The 19,181-nt window shown below is 45.5% G+C and overlaps 1 protein-coding gene across 1 annotated transcript in view; it reads left to right on the forward strand.

Annotated features, from left to right (window-relative positions):
* LOC146207585 (uncharacterized) overlaps positions 1-14,253 on the forward strand; it is a 353,896-nt gene extending 339,643 nt beyond the window's left edge. The window contains exons 10-13 of the mRNA XM_084588853.1: positions 1,449-1,610; positions 5,403-5,593; positions 10,345-10,553; positions 12,728-14,253. Of these exons, the coding sequence (XP_084444979.1) occupies positions 1,449-1,610; positions 5,403-5,593; positions 10,345-10,553; positions 12,728-12,867 (702 nt within the window). The 3' untranslated portion in view covers positions 12,868-14,253. The remainder of the gene's footprint in view (positions 1-1,448; positions 1,611-5,402; positions 5,594-10,344; positions 10,554-12,727) is intronic.
* Positions 14,254-19,181: the final 4,928 nt, after the last annotated feature.

Below are 19,181 nucleotides of genomic sequence, written 5' to 3' on the forward strand. Positions count from 1 at the left end.
CTTGACCAACTGGGTCTCGCATTTCTCAACATTGCACCAGTTACCAAGTGACTGCTAGCCGAGGTCGAGGCACTTCAAAATCAAAGTGACCTTATCATCGTCTGCGCGCTGAACCTACGCAGACGGACATGTAATAGAAGAATTAGAGTTCGTAAAGTCTTCTTCGATAGCGCATGCCTGTCCGCATGGTCTGACAGTGGTCTTGCACGCCAGCTTCCAAACTCACGCTTCCCCAATACTTTCTTTGCAAACGTCTGATGCCGCTGCCCCGCTGTACTTGGTCAAAGGAGCAACGCAGCGTCTTTTTTGTTGTTGTTGTTGTTGTTTTGTTTTTCAACAGTCTCCGGTTTCACACAGTTGCGGCATGCAGTACGCCTGCATTACTGCTTGCAATATGTAGTTTACTAGTGCCCCGGGGCAATCTTGAAGACATTTTGGGGCGGTGATTCAAAAAGTCGTGCTACTGACTTCAAACAATGAGGAGGGGCGCTCGACAGACACAGAAACATCTGCATATAACGTCCCATTAACTCGTTGCCCCTTTGGAGAATGTTGTTTTCTTTTTCTCTTTTACGGTGGGCTTCTTTCACACATCGATGGGTCCGCGCCGGGTTCGTTCTGCGACCTTACCGCAACCGCACCACGCATCAGCCTTTTGCTGCAGGTCAACTGTTCCCTCGCTTGTTGTCAACGAAGCTGATGGGCTGCGACAACGCACTGGGACGAAGCGGGCATCCCCCGCTGCCGTAGCTTCACTTTTCTAAACTAGGGGAAGCATTTGATTGTTGAGAGTTTTTTTGCACATGAAAAACAAAAAATTGAAAAGCACTTACTGCTTTGACTCAGCACAGTGGCAATTTGCAGCTAGGCATCGTTTTGCACTTGTCTTGGTTTGATTTCTTCCACTGGTCGTAGAGACCTGGCCTCTGCCGCCTTTCTTTTATGAGAGGCTGATAATTACACAGCGAAGAAGATTCCGCACAGCACACGATCAAGCTACAGGCAGACACAATCACGGACACAACACCAGTAACACTGGCGAGCAGAGACACTGTGGCAGTGTAGGAGCTTTGGATGATGTCACCTGCTAGCTAGTTTGCGCTCGAAATCTGGGAGGACCGGAAAAGGAAAACCGAAACGGTTGTGCGCACTGGTTGCGCAGTAGCAGACAAATCTGTGTCAGTCGTAAAAGTTGCGGGTCCGCTGACATTTACGGCTATGCTGGCTGCAGACGTGAATCTTACGCTCAATGCGACAGCAATCTGAACAGACATATTACGTTTTTTGCGCTTACGCTTACGATCTTTACGAACAATCTGTATGTAGTGCACATAGTCTGAGCGCGGCTGAAGAAACATTGAGCCCTGATGGAATTCACATTTCATTGAAATGAAGCCGTGTTTGCGAAATGCACTAATCTGCACTTTTTTCATGTCTGTGCACCACAGTTTCGGGTGACAATGAGTGAGCTGCAAGCACGGACCCTGTGGCTGTCGGTGTGGCACAGTGACATGTTTGGTCGCAACGACTTCCTCGGGGAGGTGATGCTGCCTCTCACCTACGAGACTCTCGAGAAGACGGAAGTCCGCTGCTTTGCTCTCCAGGAACGGGTGAGCAGGCTTCCATGTTTGGAGTCAGAATTGGAACGTTTTATTTTTCACTGCTTCACTTTCCATAAAAGCACCATTCATGAGCTGCCTTGTGTAGAATCCGAATGGGAATGTTTCCCGTTTCCTTTTCGCTTCCTTGCTTTCTTCGAAGGGACGCCTGTTATTGGCTGGGATAACATTATTTATGCATAGTGCAGGAACGTAGTGAGTGATTAGCTTTCTTTTCTGAAATTCACGAGGGAACCTTAAACTGAAAACTATCTCCTGAACTTGTGTGTCTGCAATATGATGGCTTTAGTGTTGCAAAACTCTCCAGTATCTTATTAAAGGGGCGATGACAGGGTCTTTCGATGTATTGCTGTTTTATACATAGTTCTATGAAAAATATACAGGTCTGTGATTCTACTCGCAAAGTTTTAGTGCCTAGCACACGGCGCATGTTACAAAAAAACGAGATAGGAATCGGAATCTGGAAGCTCCTGCCACCGAAATGCGTCGTCTGCAATGCAGGCTGCAATATCAAAGGACACGTCTCTCTCTCTCTCTCTCTCTCTCTCTCTCTCTCTCTCTCTCTCTCTCTCTCTCTCTCTTTTTTGGACGATTGACACAGTGGTTGCCCCTCATGCAGAAGTGCTTGATGAAGACATTACCGCACGAAAGCGATATAGAGTAAGGCATGTTTTCTTAAACATAAGGCACGGTCACAGTCAGTGGGCTGCACGGTTATAGTTGTAGGTTCCTTAGCTTATCGACGCACTGATTTTTGTCATTACACCAGCGACGACGCCAGCACAGCCAGTCTGTCTAATCCTGCGTGTTATTTGTCCGTGCATCTGTCCCTCAAGGTCAATGGATGGTGCGGTTTTGGCCTTGAACTCTCGCGTTGTGCAGCAAACATTGTCAATTTTCATTTCATTTCATTTATTTCATCCTTAAGGGCCCGAGGGCATTACATAAGGAGGGGCTACAGTTGGGGTAAATACAATCTTGATGAAGGCAGGCACAATTAACACAAACACTACAAATTGTAAAAGGCAAGAAAAATAAAATAAATAAAGAGCATCAAGGCATCCGTGGGATCATGCAGAAAAAGCTACAAATGCACGTGCGGCGGCAAGCAAAGTTGAAAGCCAACGAATGATTGATGGTAAAACAGGTGAAATGCTTACACATCTTGGAAATGACTAGCGAGTTTTGTGCGAAATGTTTTGCGATCGTCGCATGCAACTATGTCATGCAAGGAATGAGAGCACAGAGCTATCGCTACAGCCGGTCATGCCTCGTGTAAAACTGCAACACACGCTCACACTGTGCAGTGAACATCGTCGTATTCATCAGGTTCCAACTGCAAAACACTCGTGGTGTGCAGTGAATATTGTCATCTTCATGAAATTCTATCGGCACCACTTCTTCATTTAACCTTAGTAAATACACCATACACATATGCCATTTCACTAAGGACAGAACTAGCCTGTATCCAAGAAGTTTACCAAGCACAGAAGCGAATCAAGATTGAAGCAGCAGCAGCAATTGCAGCTGCGGCTGATGGCCAATGCTCGTGAAACTTAGTTCTAGGCTAGTCGAACCTCTACAATTTTTTCATTTTCATTTGTGGCGCAAAAACTTTACGTTACCATTACAAACAAACTAACTAGTCTAGCAACTGGTTTTATTGATTTATGGCATGAGCATCATTCTTTTTGCAGATGGTCTAGTCCTCCTGTAGTTCTTACGGTAGTGTTCCACAGTGATGGCTATGCTTTGTGACAGATGATAGCGTTATCTCATTTGTTTCGATGCAAACTTCAGGAAATGGTGATGGCTTGATGTGAAAGGTTACAACTACTGCTCTTATCTGATGACAGTTTGAGAGCCATCATTCAGAGCTTGCATGGGTATTTCTTAGCCTGTTTTGCTGTAAACCTAGAAAATGCATCAGAAATATTTGTGACTGGTGTTTTCATGTTGGTACATGCAGTATAGTAGTTCAAAGAGATTAGAGGAGGCAATCACAAAAATTGGTGCCATAAGAAAGTCCACTAACTCATTTAAACAATGTGCATCATTTTATTGTACACAGATACAGGCAGCGGTATAACATACTCTCAAACATTGCCTAAATCTTCATATCAGTACTTTTGGCAACTGCCTTTCCTTAACTACCTTTAATTTTTACAAATCATATGTTAAGGAATATTTTCATGCCACAGTTCAGCCAAGTTTCTGCAAGTGTTTGGTACTGGCATTTAAATAGCCCTTGTTTGTGGAACCGTTTGTTTCTTGAGAATAGCAAGCTGGGCTGGCCCATGTTCGGCTCTTAGTTTCATGCTGAACAGTGGCAAATAATGCCAAGTAAAAACATAGTTGATGAAAGTACACTTGTTTTTGTTGTGTTCTGTTCTTGTAATTTTTTGTGCCAGCACTAAAGCTGCCACTCAGCCATTTAGCCGTTGTGTGATACCTTGAGCCCGACCTTGAGTAACTTTGTCAACTTGGGCAGCGCTTCAATATGAGAATCAAGCCCGCTGAGACCCTTAGAAGTGAGATACGCTACTCTTAGGCCATGCGGGCATGTTCACACAGCTTGGTTTAAGTGTGGCTTATGTCTTATGTATCTTATGTTGGATGGTCACTCACATAATGTACATTATGACTGTATGCTAGTGAGTATGTGCGACCAGGCCAAAGTGAAAACTGAAGGGCTAATGCACCTAATTGACATTTGACCTGCCTGCATTAAAGCGGCCATCATTATTTTTTTTTTCTTTGTTAGTGCTTCTTGCAGTGCATGCTTGAATTTTGCCGTCTGTCTTTTTCCTTCTTTAAGGAAATCTGTATATCTTATTTGTTCATTGTTGCCGTTATGCTGTGCCCTATAGCACGGATTGTCGAATTGGGTTCTGCAGGCAGCTTTTGTGGGTTCTGCATTCTCCCACTGGACTGCAGCTCCCTCCCACCATTGTCCCACTTCTTGGTGCACGTGCAGGCAGTTTGTTGAAACCCATTTTAGTGTGTTAAAGTTCTTATCCTAACTCATTCCTCAGTATTGCGCAGCCAGCATAGGCACCACCTTAGCATTAGACCATTTTGCTGCTTGCCAACTGCTTGTTTAGTTGTGGCAGCAACAGCAAGTCGGGCAGACTTGGCATCGTGCCTTTTTTCTGGCGTCGTATGCATATCTAGTGCTCCGACAGAGAGGTGTAAAAGGGGCATGGCCCACGAGGCAACGCTTATTAGAGTTTGTGCACTCGTGCTTATGGCAACTAAAGGTATGGGCCATACAGCCAAGTTCGCAGATTCATGCAAAGACGGAATAACTTCGCGTCTCATGGGATGGTTTCCCAGGCTTTTCATTGACCCTGGCGCACCAGGCCTAAGTTTTGCCATAGGCGAGCCCATTAGTGCCAAAACAAAAAGCATCTGCTGGCAAAGTAGAAAAATGCATCTATGCCACGCTGCCGTCGGACCAGGGAGCAGCAGATGACCCATGAAAGCCAGGCGTACCATCACATGATTGTGCGCAGCCCAGCCAATTTTGCGTTGGCTGAGAACACAAATGAGGTGGAGCATTTGTCTCCTGACCGTAGTTTTCTGCCATCATGTGGCGTTGTGGGTCATGCCAGTTTGCATGTTTACTGTCATTTGGTAAGTGGTGAGCGGGCTTAGCTGTAGGTGTCTATTAATTTATGCTAAACCTAATAAAGCACCCACCGCCACCGTGGGGCATTACTGTAGAGGGGAAGCATCCTGGCTTGGTTCTTTGACTGTTCCGTGCTGTGGCTTTGCATGCAGTTCGAGTGCCCTGAGGTTCCGCTGAGCTACAAGGGAGACCTGCTGCTGGCGCTGAAGTACATGCCGCCGGATGTGACCAGCCGCAGCATCAAGCAGGGCCCTGTGCGTGGCTCCCTGCACGTGCTGGTCAAGGAGGCACGCAACCTCACGGCCACACGCTCAAATGGAACCTCGGATCCATTCTGCAAAAGGTGCGTTTCCTTCTTTCCTGCTGACTGGGCCATCCTTTCAGGCTTGAGGGTTTCAGGTTACCCAAGACATCAGTGCGAGCAAAAGTTGAGCTAGTTGTTTGTTCGCCACATTAAGAACGCCTCTTAAGACATTGAATACAGCAACCAAGAAAGAGAAGATAAAACATATGCTGAGCATCAACTGCATTTTTAATTCTACATTGTCTCTCTCTTCCTCACTATGTGTGTTTGTGCATGTTTTTAAATCGAATGCTTTATTACTATTATTTGCCGACTATACTTGCATAATGCACACCTGCCAATACTCCCCATTCGCCTGGGAGACTCCCAATTTTTTACTGAACTTTCTGGTTGTATGACCCCTGCCCTATATCATACGATAAATTGCCTCTGCCCATGCAAGAATGGTTTTTGCGAAACCGGTACCGTAAGATCTGTAGCTGCATCAATCGTCTGCATCACAATCAGCTGCTCCACGAGCACCATCATCATTATTAGCTAAGTAGCCAACTAAAGCCATATCAGGCCAAACAGTGGCTAGTTGCAATTCACGTTTACTTGCAGCTGCTTGTATGCATGCTTAGGTTTAGCTAAGCCGTCCATGTGTGGTGCACTGTGTGAAGTTAGAATTCTTGTGTACTTGGAAGTCATGCTGCTGTCATAGCCCAAGAAGAGATATTTTCAGTAGTTCTTGCGGCCGCATACTTTTGAATTTCCACGCTTCATGTGGTCTAGAAAAGGCGAAAATTTTGTACAACATATGGATGCGACGTCAGCATGTCTTATGGTAGCAAAGGTTATTTGAAACAAATGATAACTGAGCTCCTCTCATCATTTGTGCAACACAATGATGAGATGAGACACAATGTTGTGCAACACCCTCCAACATTTAAGGGGGGACGCGACCTTTGAAAACCGAAAAATCTCGAAACAGTCGATTTTTGGAAGATTATATATTCCGGTAGTATGTCTTATAAACTACCATTTCTGTAATTATCAATGCCCAACTCGCCGTAGAAATACTCGAAATTAATTATTTAACAAGCGGCGGCAGCCGTGGAGCAGCGAGCAAGCGCCGAAAATTCCCAAACTTCGCGCGCGTGCCATTCCTCTCCCGCCGAACTGAGCGCCGCCATCTTGGTCTTGTTTTGTTTGTGAATTCTTGCGCTTTCTTCTGCCACCCTCGGCGGCGGCGACGGCAGCGCGGTCGAGGCGTGGCTTGCTACTGATTGAGAGGCCTCGTGGCGGCTTTCAAGTTTCCCGCGCTCGAATTCAAGGCTGCGATTGGGCAAAGCGCGCGCTCCGCGAGAACGCAGGGGATCGGGCAACTACTATTGGCTGCTGCGGCCGCTGACGCGTTGGTCTCCGCCTCCCCACGTTGTCTGCTATGGCTCTTTGCTTGCTGTCGTTGTTGGCTGTCTTTGTACTTCGTACTATAGTGAAAGTATTCTAGTTCACTATACTTCGTACGTTCTGTTCGCCTTTCGCCATTTTTGCGATCGCCGGATTTACGATCTCTCTTCGTGCCCTCTGAATGGTTTCGTGCAACGTGTTAAACGTTGCGTGGTCGCTCACGATGCCTGGAGGTGCGACACGCATTCAGTGCAGACTTAACTAGCTTTTTTTTTTTTTTTTTTTTTTTCGTTTCGGCGCTTATGCCACGGAAGATAACCCGGGAAGTCGCTTGTCGCGTTTGGGCCGCTCCTCGTTCCTCCGGCGAGATGCTGCGATAGATAAACCGGGAAACCGCTTGCTGCGTCTGCGCCGCCCATCATGCTAGGGCGAAATGCCGCGGAGGAATCGGGAATGCCGATTGTCGCGGCTTGCAGAGCACAGGATCGACGGATCTCAGCATGTGGAAAGTGGTCTGCGGCACCAAGGCGTTCGCTGTAGCCGATCGGCTAGTCGCACAGATGTTCGCTGTAGCCGAGATCGACGAAGCGCCATAGCCCTAATGTATATTTTGACGGTCGCACCGAACTTGTTCGTGATAATTGCGAGTGTTCGTCTTAAGTGGGGCCGTTATAAGTGGGCTCGACTGTACCTGAATAAATTTTTGAGGACAAGGCAAGCCCATGTATTCAAAATATTATGTCTGGAATTTGTCATAATTAATTTGGTTAATCAACATAGGTCTAATTGATAACAAAAAATCCAATTCTATACTATTTTTCAGCGAGAAAATTTAGAAAAAGGGCTTTGTCTTGCCCTGAGGAACCTATCTAGGAATCAGCATGACAAATTGCGCAATGCCAGTGCCTTTCACAATTTCTCCAGGCTTGATATAAAGGACCTATTCGAACCAGTTTGATATGCTTCTGTGACTTGAGAACTAGCGTGCACAATTCTATGAAACTTGGTGGTTTTTCATTAGTTAATGTCATGAGCCTGTCTTGAAAATTTCATCATGATAACTTGAGAAACAAAAAAGTTATTGTTCTCTCAACCTTTGAGAGCCGTTTTCTCAGAATCAATTTTTTGCATGGTGTGGCTGCTAGGGAAAGTCATAGCTCAAGAACTGCTTATTGGATTTTCATGAGGTTTTTTTTTGTTATATACCGAAGTAAAATTCTGAGGGCAAGACAATTCGTTTTTTTTTTTTTTTTCAAAATATTTCATGTGTAATTAGGGGCAGTCAATTAAAATATCGTTAAGTCAGGTGTAAATTTGAACACTAAATTTGGGGCTGTACTAAAATTTTTCAGAGAGGAAGTTTGGAAAAAGGGAATTGTCTTGCCCTGGGGAAACTATCCAGGAATGACCATAACAAATTTCAGACTGCTAGCACATTTTGCAAATTCTCCAGACCCGCCCCTCGGGACCTATGTAAACTATCTTGATATACTCCTCTAACTTGAGAACCGATGAGCCCAGCTCCATGAAACTTGGTAGTTCTTCAAATGTGTGTACTATGAGCATACCCTGAAAATTTCATTCAAATACCTCAAGAAATAAAAAAGTTGGTGTTCAAGGGTAGCCTCCCCCCTTAATGCGGCTGAAAGGCCACCAATCTTTTCCATGCATTGAGCAAACCTACTCTGACAGATTTTTGAAGCTGGCATAATCTGCTACCCTAAGGTCTCAGCTAAACGTCTAGGCAAACATCCCCGGCGAAAAGGTTTGCTGTTGGCGGTTGAGAGAAACAGACACTTTCTTGCTGCATGCTGGCGAGTCTTATGTGGCACTGTCGGCGCCTGCAAGGACATACTGAATGCTATCTGCACAACACAGCACCTGTGCAATGTAACGAAGCCTGCCGCCTGCCACTGAAGTAGGGGAGACTTGGCACCGCAAAGTTTGTTATATCCGTTTTATGCCAAACCATGTTCACTGTAGAAAGTTAAAAATACCAGTGTTTGGCAAAAATTTTATTGCTTTTGGCTCATCTTTTTATTATGAGTTTTCAGAGTTGACTCATTTTTGTTCATACGCTGCAATTCAGTGTAATTCGTTTTCACTGGTTTTTCCCCAGCTGGGATAATGGAGTTTAATAATTGGGAGTGTGTGCAAATATTTGAAGTTTTGCATACCTTTCGAGTAGTATTTGCTAATCATTTCGATTCGCACAGCACTTTCATTTTTTGACCCTTTCGAGCGACGACGTTTTCAAGTTCCAGTATTTTGCACTTCTCACGTAATTGAGCTTGCTGTTTTCCCACATAGAAGTGACTGCCAGCTAGCGGCAAAAGACTGCATGCGATGAAGCGCTGCGCACGCACGTCAAAATACGAAATGCGGCTCTGCGCTGCGACACATCAGTGTGTGTATCTGCAATGCGGTTGACAACCAGCTCTGAGCCTGACCGCATGGTGGCAATCTTCTTGTTTCAAATAGTGTGCACACGTGCACGTAGGCAGCCAAGTAGGGGCCAAACAGACCTCTTCGATCATTCTCAATCTCCGTCCCATAAACCATGCATTTGAGGGCACACTGTCCGAGAAAAGAAAAACAGAAACGTACAACAAAAGTGTATGGTTCCACGATGACCTGCACAGTCACACTGCATACAATGCAGCAAATGTTCTGGGGCACTTAACTACGTGGTTTCGTTTTTGTTGCCTTCTTGTTTCGCGACTGCATTTGGGTGGTTGAGGCCCGTCGCGTGGCTTACAGTCCAGCAAAACCAATATATGCTGGCTAAGCGGATACATGTGATTATGAACGCTAGGTTTCTGGCGACATTCCAAAACCAATGCTTTGTCGTCAGGTGTCATGAGGAAGCATGAAAGGATGGTCCTGCCAGCATTATTTGTTTGCTTTGTTTCTGCGTGTTTCACGAGCCGTAATTTTACACATTGCCAGTTCCTTGCTGCACTGTTAGTTGACCGCTGACATCACTCCTCCAGTAAGAAGGCATCCGCCTTAAAATACTTCATGACAGAATTTAGTGAACTTTCTTTTCTATGTGAGAACCAAATCAAAGTGTGCTGTTAGACTTTTTTTCGCTGACAGAAATTGGTATTGAAGAATTGTAAAAAAAAAAGACTGCATGAGCATCTTTTTTAAGAATACTTTGGATGTGAATATCTCAGAAAGTCACTTAAAAAATTAACTATCTTATGCAGTGGCCATTTGTTAAAATTTTTTGCCACTTTGTATCTTTTAGATGCTCGATTTTCAGCTGAAGCGGTGTCTTTGCTATTAGAATTGGACTAATTTTTCAATACAGGCCAACTTCGATATGCCCTTCATTTTCTTTAATTGTGCTTTTCAGTAGGAGGTAAACTATCCTGCTTTTCTTTTTCCCACAGCTACCTGCTTCCGGACCGGACCAAAGGGAGCAAGCAGAAGACGCCCGTGGTGAAGAAGTGCTGCAACCCAAAGTGGAACCACACCTTCGTCTACCCCGATGTGTCTCTGGACGAGTTGAAAGACCGCTGCCTTGAACTGACTATCTGGGACTATGACAAGATCACCAGTAACGACTTCTTGGGCGGTGTACGGCTTGGCCTTGGAACAGGTGCGTCATTCAATGCCTCTTCAGTCGAGAGTGTGTCTTGAGCTGTGGGGCCCTTTAAGGTGGGGCAAGACTTTTGACAATGGTTTTCAAAAACTTTACTGTCATAATAAAACATAAGCCCATCAAATTCACTACCAATCTTCTAAAGGAATGCAACTTTCATCAGAGGTTGGCACTAGATAGAAATTTTGGCTAGTATTTTATATTTTTACATGTAGGTACATTTTATTTTTTCTGAATGTACTGTATGCAGATTCCTGAAATTTTGCATGACGGTATAAATGGTTAAGTTGTGCAACCATGACTAGGTTCATTACGTTTTTTCTTCTCAATGCAATAAAATTGCCAACCATGTTTTTGTTTTTTTTTTTTTCTTGTGCATAAAAATTCAAAATTGACTTAGGCTGTTTATGTGAGTTGTGCTTGTGGTATTGACATCTGTGGAAACTTTAGTTTGCTCGCACCTTATAGGTTCTGAAAAAAAGCTACATAAAAATGCAGTTGGAGCCTTTGAAACTTTCCACCTGTCCACTCATCATCACTGCACAAAAGGATAAAAGAAGCATTGTTGAAGTTGCTAATACCCATGTGTAATATATTTTTCTATATCTAAAGAAATAAGAAATCCCATATTACTAGTAGGTTGCAAAATCTGAGAAATGATTTCTTGCTTTTTTTTTTTTACTTATCAAGAAAAATGCAAATAGGCCTCTTAATTCTTACCTTTCTGCTCTATGTTACGAAACAAAAAAGATCATTTGATATTTTGTGTGAATAACTGTAATGTATTTTCTTAAAGCAAAAGAAATTCTCAGTCAAAAGGCTGCAAAATATACTTGTAGATTTTTTGACAAAACAGTCTCAGCCCACTTTAAAATGCCTTTCATCTCTCTCTTATCATCTCTTTTTGCCGTTTTGTTTTCTTCAGTTATAAGATTTTTTTGTTTATATCTTGTAGGAGTACTTTTTTAGCCTGAAAGCAACATGGCTACGAATACAGCTGAACTTGATTTCATGTGAAAACCAAAGTCTTGCATGGGCGCTGCGTCATCTTCCACTGTTTTTGTCATTTAAGATGCAATAGATAGCTGCGCAACAGTTAAGTGCTCCAAAACTGCACACGCCGCGCTTCCATTTCTTGCCGCCGTTGCCTTCTGTTGCAAATGTTCGGCCGTTTCTTCCTTTCCCTATTTCTCACTTCACATTTACTTTTTGAAGAGACCGCACCACCTCTTTTCCATGCTTTAGCCAGCTTTATATATATATATATATATATATATAATGTGAAGTGAGAAATAGGGAAAGGAAGAAACGGCCGAACATTTGCAAATATATATATATATATATATATTTTTTTTTTTTTTTCATACGAGCTGCATGCTTTCCCTCACGGTTCCAAGGCCTACATAAAGTTGGCTTTTCCTCAGTGCTGATGAAGAACATCCCGGTCACCTTAAAACTCCTATGTATAATGTCCGTAGACATGGATTTCCACGCGGACAAACTCCAGCCAAGCACAGTCGCGAACGGTGCCCTCTTGTGCCACCAGTCGATGCCCTCTTGAGCTTCTAGTCGTGATTGCCGTTTGCCATCCAGTCCGAGTACTGCCTTCAGAATTCAACCTTAAAATGCTGGTTGATGCTGATGTCCAGGTGTTGCAGAATGCCAGTGAGGCTGCCCGGAATGACGGCCATGTCAGTGCAGATACTGCGCAGGTGTTGTTTAACTCTATCCGTCAAGTGACCACGTGGAAGTAAAAAAAAAAAAGAAAAAAAAACGCTGGGGTGGCCGGGGTATAGCCGGGGCTGACGTTATTGATGCCGATATGGATTGCGGAAGCTTGCAGCAGAGGGAAAATATGATAATGTTGATGGCCCGCTACTACGAACGCCATTCGTGGGCGGCATGTGGAAGCTCCTGTGCGTGTGCATTTTGAAGGCTATTCCCGCGTGTTATGAAAAGTTTGGGTGTGGCCCTTACACTGATTTCTTTTTTCTTTTTTTAATATTTGCTTTAGGAAATAGGGGGTGCGGCTCGTACCCGGGTGCGACGCTTACACGCGTTTATACGGTATATCAATGTTGCCTGCTCTCATGTCTGTTTTTATAGTACTGATTTATGACTTGGAGGTGTGCAGTGTGCTATATATGCATTCCATTTTCTGCCTCTGACAGGCAAACTGTATGGACGTGATGTGGACTGGATGGACTCTCATGGTGAAGAAGTGACTCTGTGGCGTTCGATGCTGGAGAGGCCAAACCTGTGGATCGACGGATCACTACTCCTGAGGCCCACAATGCAGTCCAAGCGCTGAAAGCCTAGGAGCAAACTAGACTGAAGGCAGAGGCTGCACTTCATCCCGCCTCATCATTCACAAGCCAGCCTCAGACCACCTACTGCCAGAACTGTGCGTGAAACAAAACAGACATTGCGTTTTCCAGCTAGAGTGCTTAGTGGTGCAGTGTCTTCTCTCTCTCTCAAGAAGCTGCTGCCTGACATTTGTGGTCGGCGGTTCTCCAAACAAGGGCCCGGCGACCTGAAGAAGCCAAAGCTGCCGCCAGTGTACATATAGGCGAGACTCTGTGCTCAAAATGCAACTGTACATCTAAGCAAGTGCTCCATAACATGCATACACACATGCGCGCTAGCTGTCTCTCTGGAAGAACATATCAGACGCGACTGCATTTAAGTTGCTGTTAACAGATACATTTTATATATATATATATATATAAAAAATGTTTGGAAAGGCTTCATTTATGCAGTGTTGAAGAAACTGTAAATAGCCATTGTGAAACTTGTTGGTTTAACACTTGCTCTGTAGTTGTTTGCCGTTTCATACCACTTTTACCGAGTCATGTTACATGTTGTGACTTGCTGCTAAATGCCATCATGTTGTTGTGGCCCACTTTCCAGCTTTTCTTTTCTCCTTCCTCCTATGTCTGTAATGCTCGCTTGTTAAGTGAATCTCTGTTGTTCAGAAATAAGCTGCAACGCACTTGCACCCGCTGGTCCAATTGATGCCGAGTCATGAAGACTGGTCTAAATGTGTGTTGTTTCAATATTTATTTTTATAAAAATGTCGTATATATATATTAAATACATATATATATATATATAACGGTCAGAAAGATTAAAGCCAGTGAAAACTTGTTTCTTCACGCATGCCTTCAAAACGACTTACCGTTACATTCCTCCTCTGGCACTGATGGAGTCACTTGATCGTTGCTTCACCCGCTGCAAGGCCATTTCTCCAACGACCTTGTATCATGCGATAACAAGTGATTTTGTTCTCTCCTTGTATTTTTATTTCCTCGAACATGTACATAGCAGCACGTGATTAATAGACTCTATCATATTTACAGATGCATTTCGCAAACAGGTGTCAAAGGTGAGATGATGACGTTGAGCTGGATCTCCGAATCCTAGGCTGCTGCTTGCACATCCATTTGTAAATATGATGCAGATCTATACAGGAGGTTCTTGGGTATGTCGGAGTAAGCGACGTGTTGCTCATGTGTTTCTGTTGATGCACAGCATAAAAACAGGTTACAGCATGTGTGTGTGTGTGTGTGACTCGAGCTTGTCTTGTGTCATTTTTGAAAACACCCAAAGTGTGTCACCTACACTCTGCCTACTGTTGTTTTTTTTCTCTTTCTTCTTTTGAGATGACCTTATTTTAATAAAAATTACTATGCGAAAATTTCGGTCTGGGAATCTTAAATCTTGACTATGATTTCAAGGCCTAGGAAGACAGTGATATTAGCATATACCAAGATGGCATGCTGGACTTTACCTTCATGCTGACTTGGTGACTGCTTGATTTTTGTTCAGAGGTCAAGATATATGTTTTAATTTAACTGGCCTTAGGAGGAGGAGGAAGATGAGGAAAGACAGGGAGGTTAACTGGTAAAGGACTGGTTTGCTGCTCTGCACTGGGGGAGAGGGGTAGGTGGGTATAAAAGTTGTGGGTGAGAGAGGGATGGGTGACGGCAGTACAGTCACATCACAGACATGTCACATCACGTCACTGTCATATCACGTAACATAAAAAATCATAGCGTTTCGATCAGTCCTGTGCTTTTCATAAGGCGGAGCAGTGCCTGGGAGGCCTTCACTGCAGACGATCACCGTGGCCAGGGACCTAGGATCTTAATTTCAGTCAGTGGGCGTCCATCTTGACGCTCCAGCGCATGGCATAGACACTCTTTCCTCACTGTATATGGGGCACTCACAAACAATGTGGCCTATAGTCTCGTTGCACCCGCAGTTTGTACATGCAGGGCTATTTGCCATACCTATCACAAAAGAATAAGAGTTTGTAAATGCTACACCAACCCACAGGCGGCACAGCAAAGTTTCTTCACATCGGGGTAGGCCAGGTGGAAGCAGGAGCTTCAGGTCAAGGTCCAGGGATTTTAAACGGCAGTTCGCAAACTGGTCAGAATTCCACAAGGAGAGCGTGTGTTCCCGCGCAAGCGCTTCTGGCTTTAAGCTTCTGTAATTCAGCATAGGAGAACATTTTCACACTTGCTGCTTTGCTCTGCTCATCTGAAGTACACCCTATCCACATGCTGAGAGACATCAGATTTCATTCTGGTACATTCCTCCTTCATACCCCTGTTACACAGGCAGGGTTAACCGTGGTTAGTGTAACCTCGGTTACGCGAAACCGTGGTTAGCCCATGTTACACGGCAGACCAAAGCGTGGTTACATCACTAACCGCAGTTATTGCAAACCAAGCTTGGCGACCTCGGTTTGAGTCTTTCACCGAGGTTATGGCGGCGTCTGTTGACGGGGGCTGCTTGTTGGCGCCTGATAGCGCAAATCGTACGAGCAGATCTGCTTCAACAGTGCACTCATTTGCCTACTATATCACGTTTTACAACCGACGTATTGAATAGCCGTTGCCTACTGTGCCACCAGACGTCTTCGGTTACGACCAACAGCGCAACGATTGCCTACTGAAGCTCCGTCCTCTGCAAAATCATTTGCGGGGCTTGTCGCTGAGCGAAACATGAAAAAAAATATGCGCGGTCTTAGCTGTATCCTGTAAGTACACAAGTTCGCAATGCTTGCAGCACTGAATGCTGCGAGCAGGCCGAGCTTCATGCTACCGCAGCGTTGGAGTGTGCGCGGCGAGCGACGGCGCCGTGCGTAACCCCCTAGTCGTCACTAGGCCTGAATTGTTCCGTGTCAAAGCCGCGACGGTCAGCGCTTTGGAACTGATTAACGCTGTCGTAATTGGTCTACTCATGAAACTACCTTATTGTGAACCCTAATCTGCCATATTAAAAGAATGACATGGTTAACTTCGGCGAAGCATTAATCGCAGATCTAGTACAAGCAGAGCAATTGAGCCCAGTGCACCGGCGGCAGCTGGCTTGAGCAGAAACTTGCTTGTCTCGCAGTTATCGCTCTTACCAGCAATTTGTGCTGATCTGGTCAGTATTTTAGCTGGCCTAATTTCTGACATCGGCGCTAGCGATATGCCGTGTCGTTCGTGTAGGTTTGCGGGAAGAGGGACCACCGCGGCGGTGTTTACGGCGGTCGAGGAGGTGCTGCCATTGTGCGGTTCTTGACCGCGCTGTTGACGCCTCATAGGACAACACTCCGGGAACCATTTATAAATAGGATATTTGTAAATGCAGCTTCGTTCTGCCGATCACTGCGTCGCTTCGGTGGTTGTACTTAATGGGCAATGGCCACCGTAACCGAGAACGGCAGCGGGCTGTGTAACAGCAGCGAACCGCGATTGGTGGTTAACCATGGCTAATTTCGGTAACCTCGGTTAGGCATAACAGTGGTTAAGCCGGCCGTGTAACTAGGGTATTACACTGCACCATAACCATGCGTGTCTCAGTAGGGTTATCTGGACATTCCAAAAGAAATGCTGTAATGAACCTTCCTTTTTGTGTAAGCTTACGTGCACATTTATTCGCTGGTGCAGCTGTCGGCGCATGTACCTAGATAGCAAGTGCTCACCAATAATATTGTAGTTAGTCCTGCTTAGATAAATTACAATGTGTTAGTATCGAGGAGCCAAACCTTCTTTTGTAAGGCAGATGATGAACCACTCTTGAAGAAACCAGTTGGGATGGTAAGTGATTACCTTTCCACCAAGCATTTCCTGACCCTTTGCTGCAAAAATTGGGCTTCTAGCTTTTCTCCTGGCACTCTGGCATTTGTTGAAGTGAAGCTTCCAACTAAAGGGAGGAGCTTCCACCTTTCAGAAGCACCAGCCGTGTCACTGCACTATACTATTGGGAGACATGTGGTGGCTGTTCAAGGCAGTGCAGAATAGTACATGTCCTCAACGTATATTTCACAAGACATAAATAGAGAAATAAGGAAAAAATAATTTTTTTGTTCCCTTTCATATTGGCAGAAGCAGTACTTTGGCCCTGCTATTACTCAAACATTCATTGTTACATGAGGCTTCATATTTTTGCGTACCATTACCTCACATTCTTGGCCACCTCACTTGCGCCTCGCAGCCGCTTAGAAATAGCAGTGTCTGTGATGGACACCAGCTGCACCTGGCCATCTTCACGACCGCGACAGTGTGCCACGCTCGGTTTTTTGCCTTCAGAAAGTTCCCATCTTGAAGCTGGCCTGTTCTTTACATATGACTATGGCTGGATATGTTAGGCATGGGTTATTGTTGTAGTAAAAAAAGGAGAGCTAATGCACAGGCTTGCAAAATGGCTCTGGCTGAGCCATCACTGCTGTCTCGTGTGGACAGATGGACGTAGGAAGAGAAGAGCAGAAATATTTGCGTGAAGAAAGACTGAAAGCGAAGACACACATTGCAACAACCGTCATTCCACCGAAGTGGTGAGTGCGGTGACGGCATAAATACCCTTGTGGCAGGAAGTGTATGTCGCAACTGGCGAAGGCTTCTAGCGCCTTTAGTTCCCATCTCAAGGAGGAACCACGCTTGGGCGCGGTCCTTCGCCTTGCTACGTCCACCAACGTCGCAGGCCGTGCAACCCTCAAAAAGCATGCAAAAGTAGAGTGTCACATGATGCTTGGTTTGTGGCCCAATTGTCTGTCGTATGCATCCACCTTTTAAGTGGCAACGGTGCTGGTATGCATATTCCTTCCCGACAAGGTGAACTCGAGGTGCATAGGTAGACACAAAGGGGTAATAAAGGGCACAAATGGTAGGAGAAAAGCACAAATTTTGTCCTGTGTTGCTTTGCGCTGTTAGGGGTTCATAAAATGGCACCAGCCTTTTGGCGTTCTCTTCAAGTGACAGTGGTGCGTCACCGTAATCGGCACAGGTGTGACTGGCCTGGTCGGCAGTACATTCGATACGCTGAAGGCATTGTGATGCAGGAATTGTGGTGCTTATGGAGGCTAATTGCGAGAAGAAAGGCAGCGGGGAGGAGCGAGTGAATTTTTTTTATTGTGTATTTACCTTCCTGAGTGGAGCGCTCAGTCCGGGCACAGGAAAATAAAACTCGCGAGACGGTTGCCAAGGCCAGATGGGTGATTTCGCCCAAAAGGTCGTGTTTTTTTACACAGCGTTGTTTGTGAACATGCCAGCCTTCTGGAAACGGGAGAAACGGAAGAGGACGAGGCAGATCCAGAATGGCGAGACTTAAAATGAAATATCCATTATATCGTGGTGTGCGCATATGATGGCGTATCATGCAAGTGCTCGACAAACGTGAGATGGCTACCTGACAATGGCAATTAAGACTTTCAACATTTTTCACCCCAATTCCCCCAAAAATGTTTCTTCGGGTAAACTCGGCGTGCCATCTGTCGCAGCCCCGATGTCGAAACCGGAAGGTGACTGCCACGAAAAGAATCCGAGGGCGGCTACTATAGTGAACTAATATATTGTTACAGACCAGATGAATAATGAAGATGACGAACTCGGGAGTAGGTGAACGAAGAAAAAGAGTAGAAGTGCCGCCGAAACACACTCTTTTCCAAGGCTGCACCATTCATTGGGCTCAGAAACGATGTGTTATGTAGAGACGTATAAGAGTGTTACATTTTTGGTGGAGAGTGCGGTTTCGATCCCGCGGCATTTCGCCATCGACGCACCCCTGGAGCCTCGTCGCAGCCGCCGCCTTGCTGGACTCCCGCCACTGATCGTTACAATGCCGTCACCGACTGAGCCTAGCCCAGTGCCTCTTGCCACTTCAAATCAGGCGAGTTCTGACCTTTATCAACCTTACCGAGAACCTCGTCTTTTCGCTGGCGCAGCGGGAGAAGACGTTGACGACTGGCTCTGCCACTACCAACGGGTGAGCCGTTACAACCGCTGGGACTTCGCCAGTCAATTTGACAATGTCGTTTCTTCCTGAACACCACCCTTGCCTGGTTTGGAAACCATGAGGACACGCTGACGACATGGGACCGCTTTGTCACTGAACTTTGTGGGGACCGCGCCAGCCACATTCAAAGTTCCCGCGGCTACCGATGCGCCGCCGCTTAACCCTTCCCTCTTCCCGCCCATTTCCGGGATAACCGGTCCCGGGAACGAGGGGGAAGAGGGAAGGGTTAAGCGGCGGAGCATCGGTAGCCGCGGGAACTTTGAATGTGGCTGGCGCGGTCCCCACAACTTAAACAATGTTTCGGCGATTAGTCAGCGCGCAAGAAGCAGACTGAGC

The sequence above is a fragment of the Amblyomma maculatum genome, chromosome 1, assembly GCF_055883805.1.
Source record: "Amblyomma maculatum isolate TAMU_Amacu chromosome 1, ASM5588380v1, whole genome shotgun sequence".
In the NCBI taxonomy this organism is placed as follows: domain Eukaryota; kingdom Metazoa; phylum Arthropoda; class Arachnida; order Ixodida; family Ixodidae; genus Amblyomma; species Amblyomma maculatum.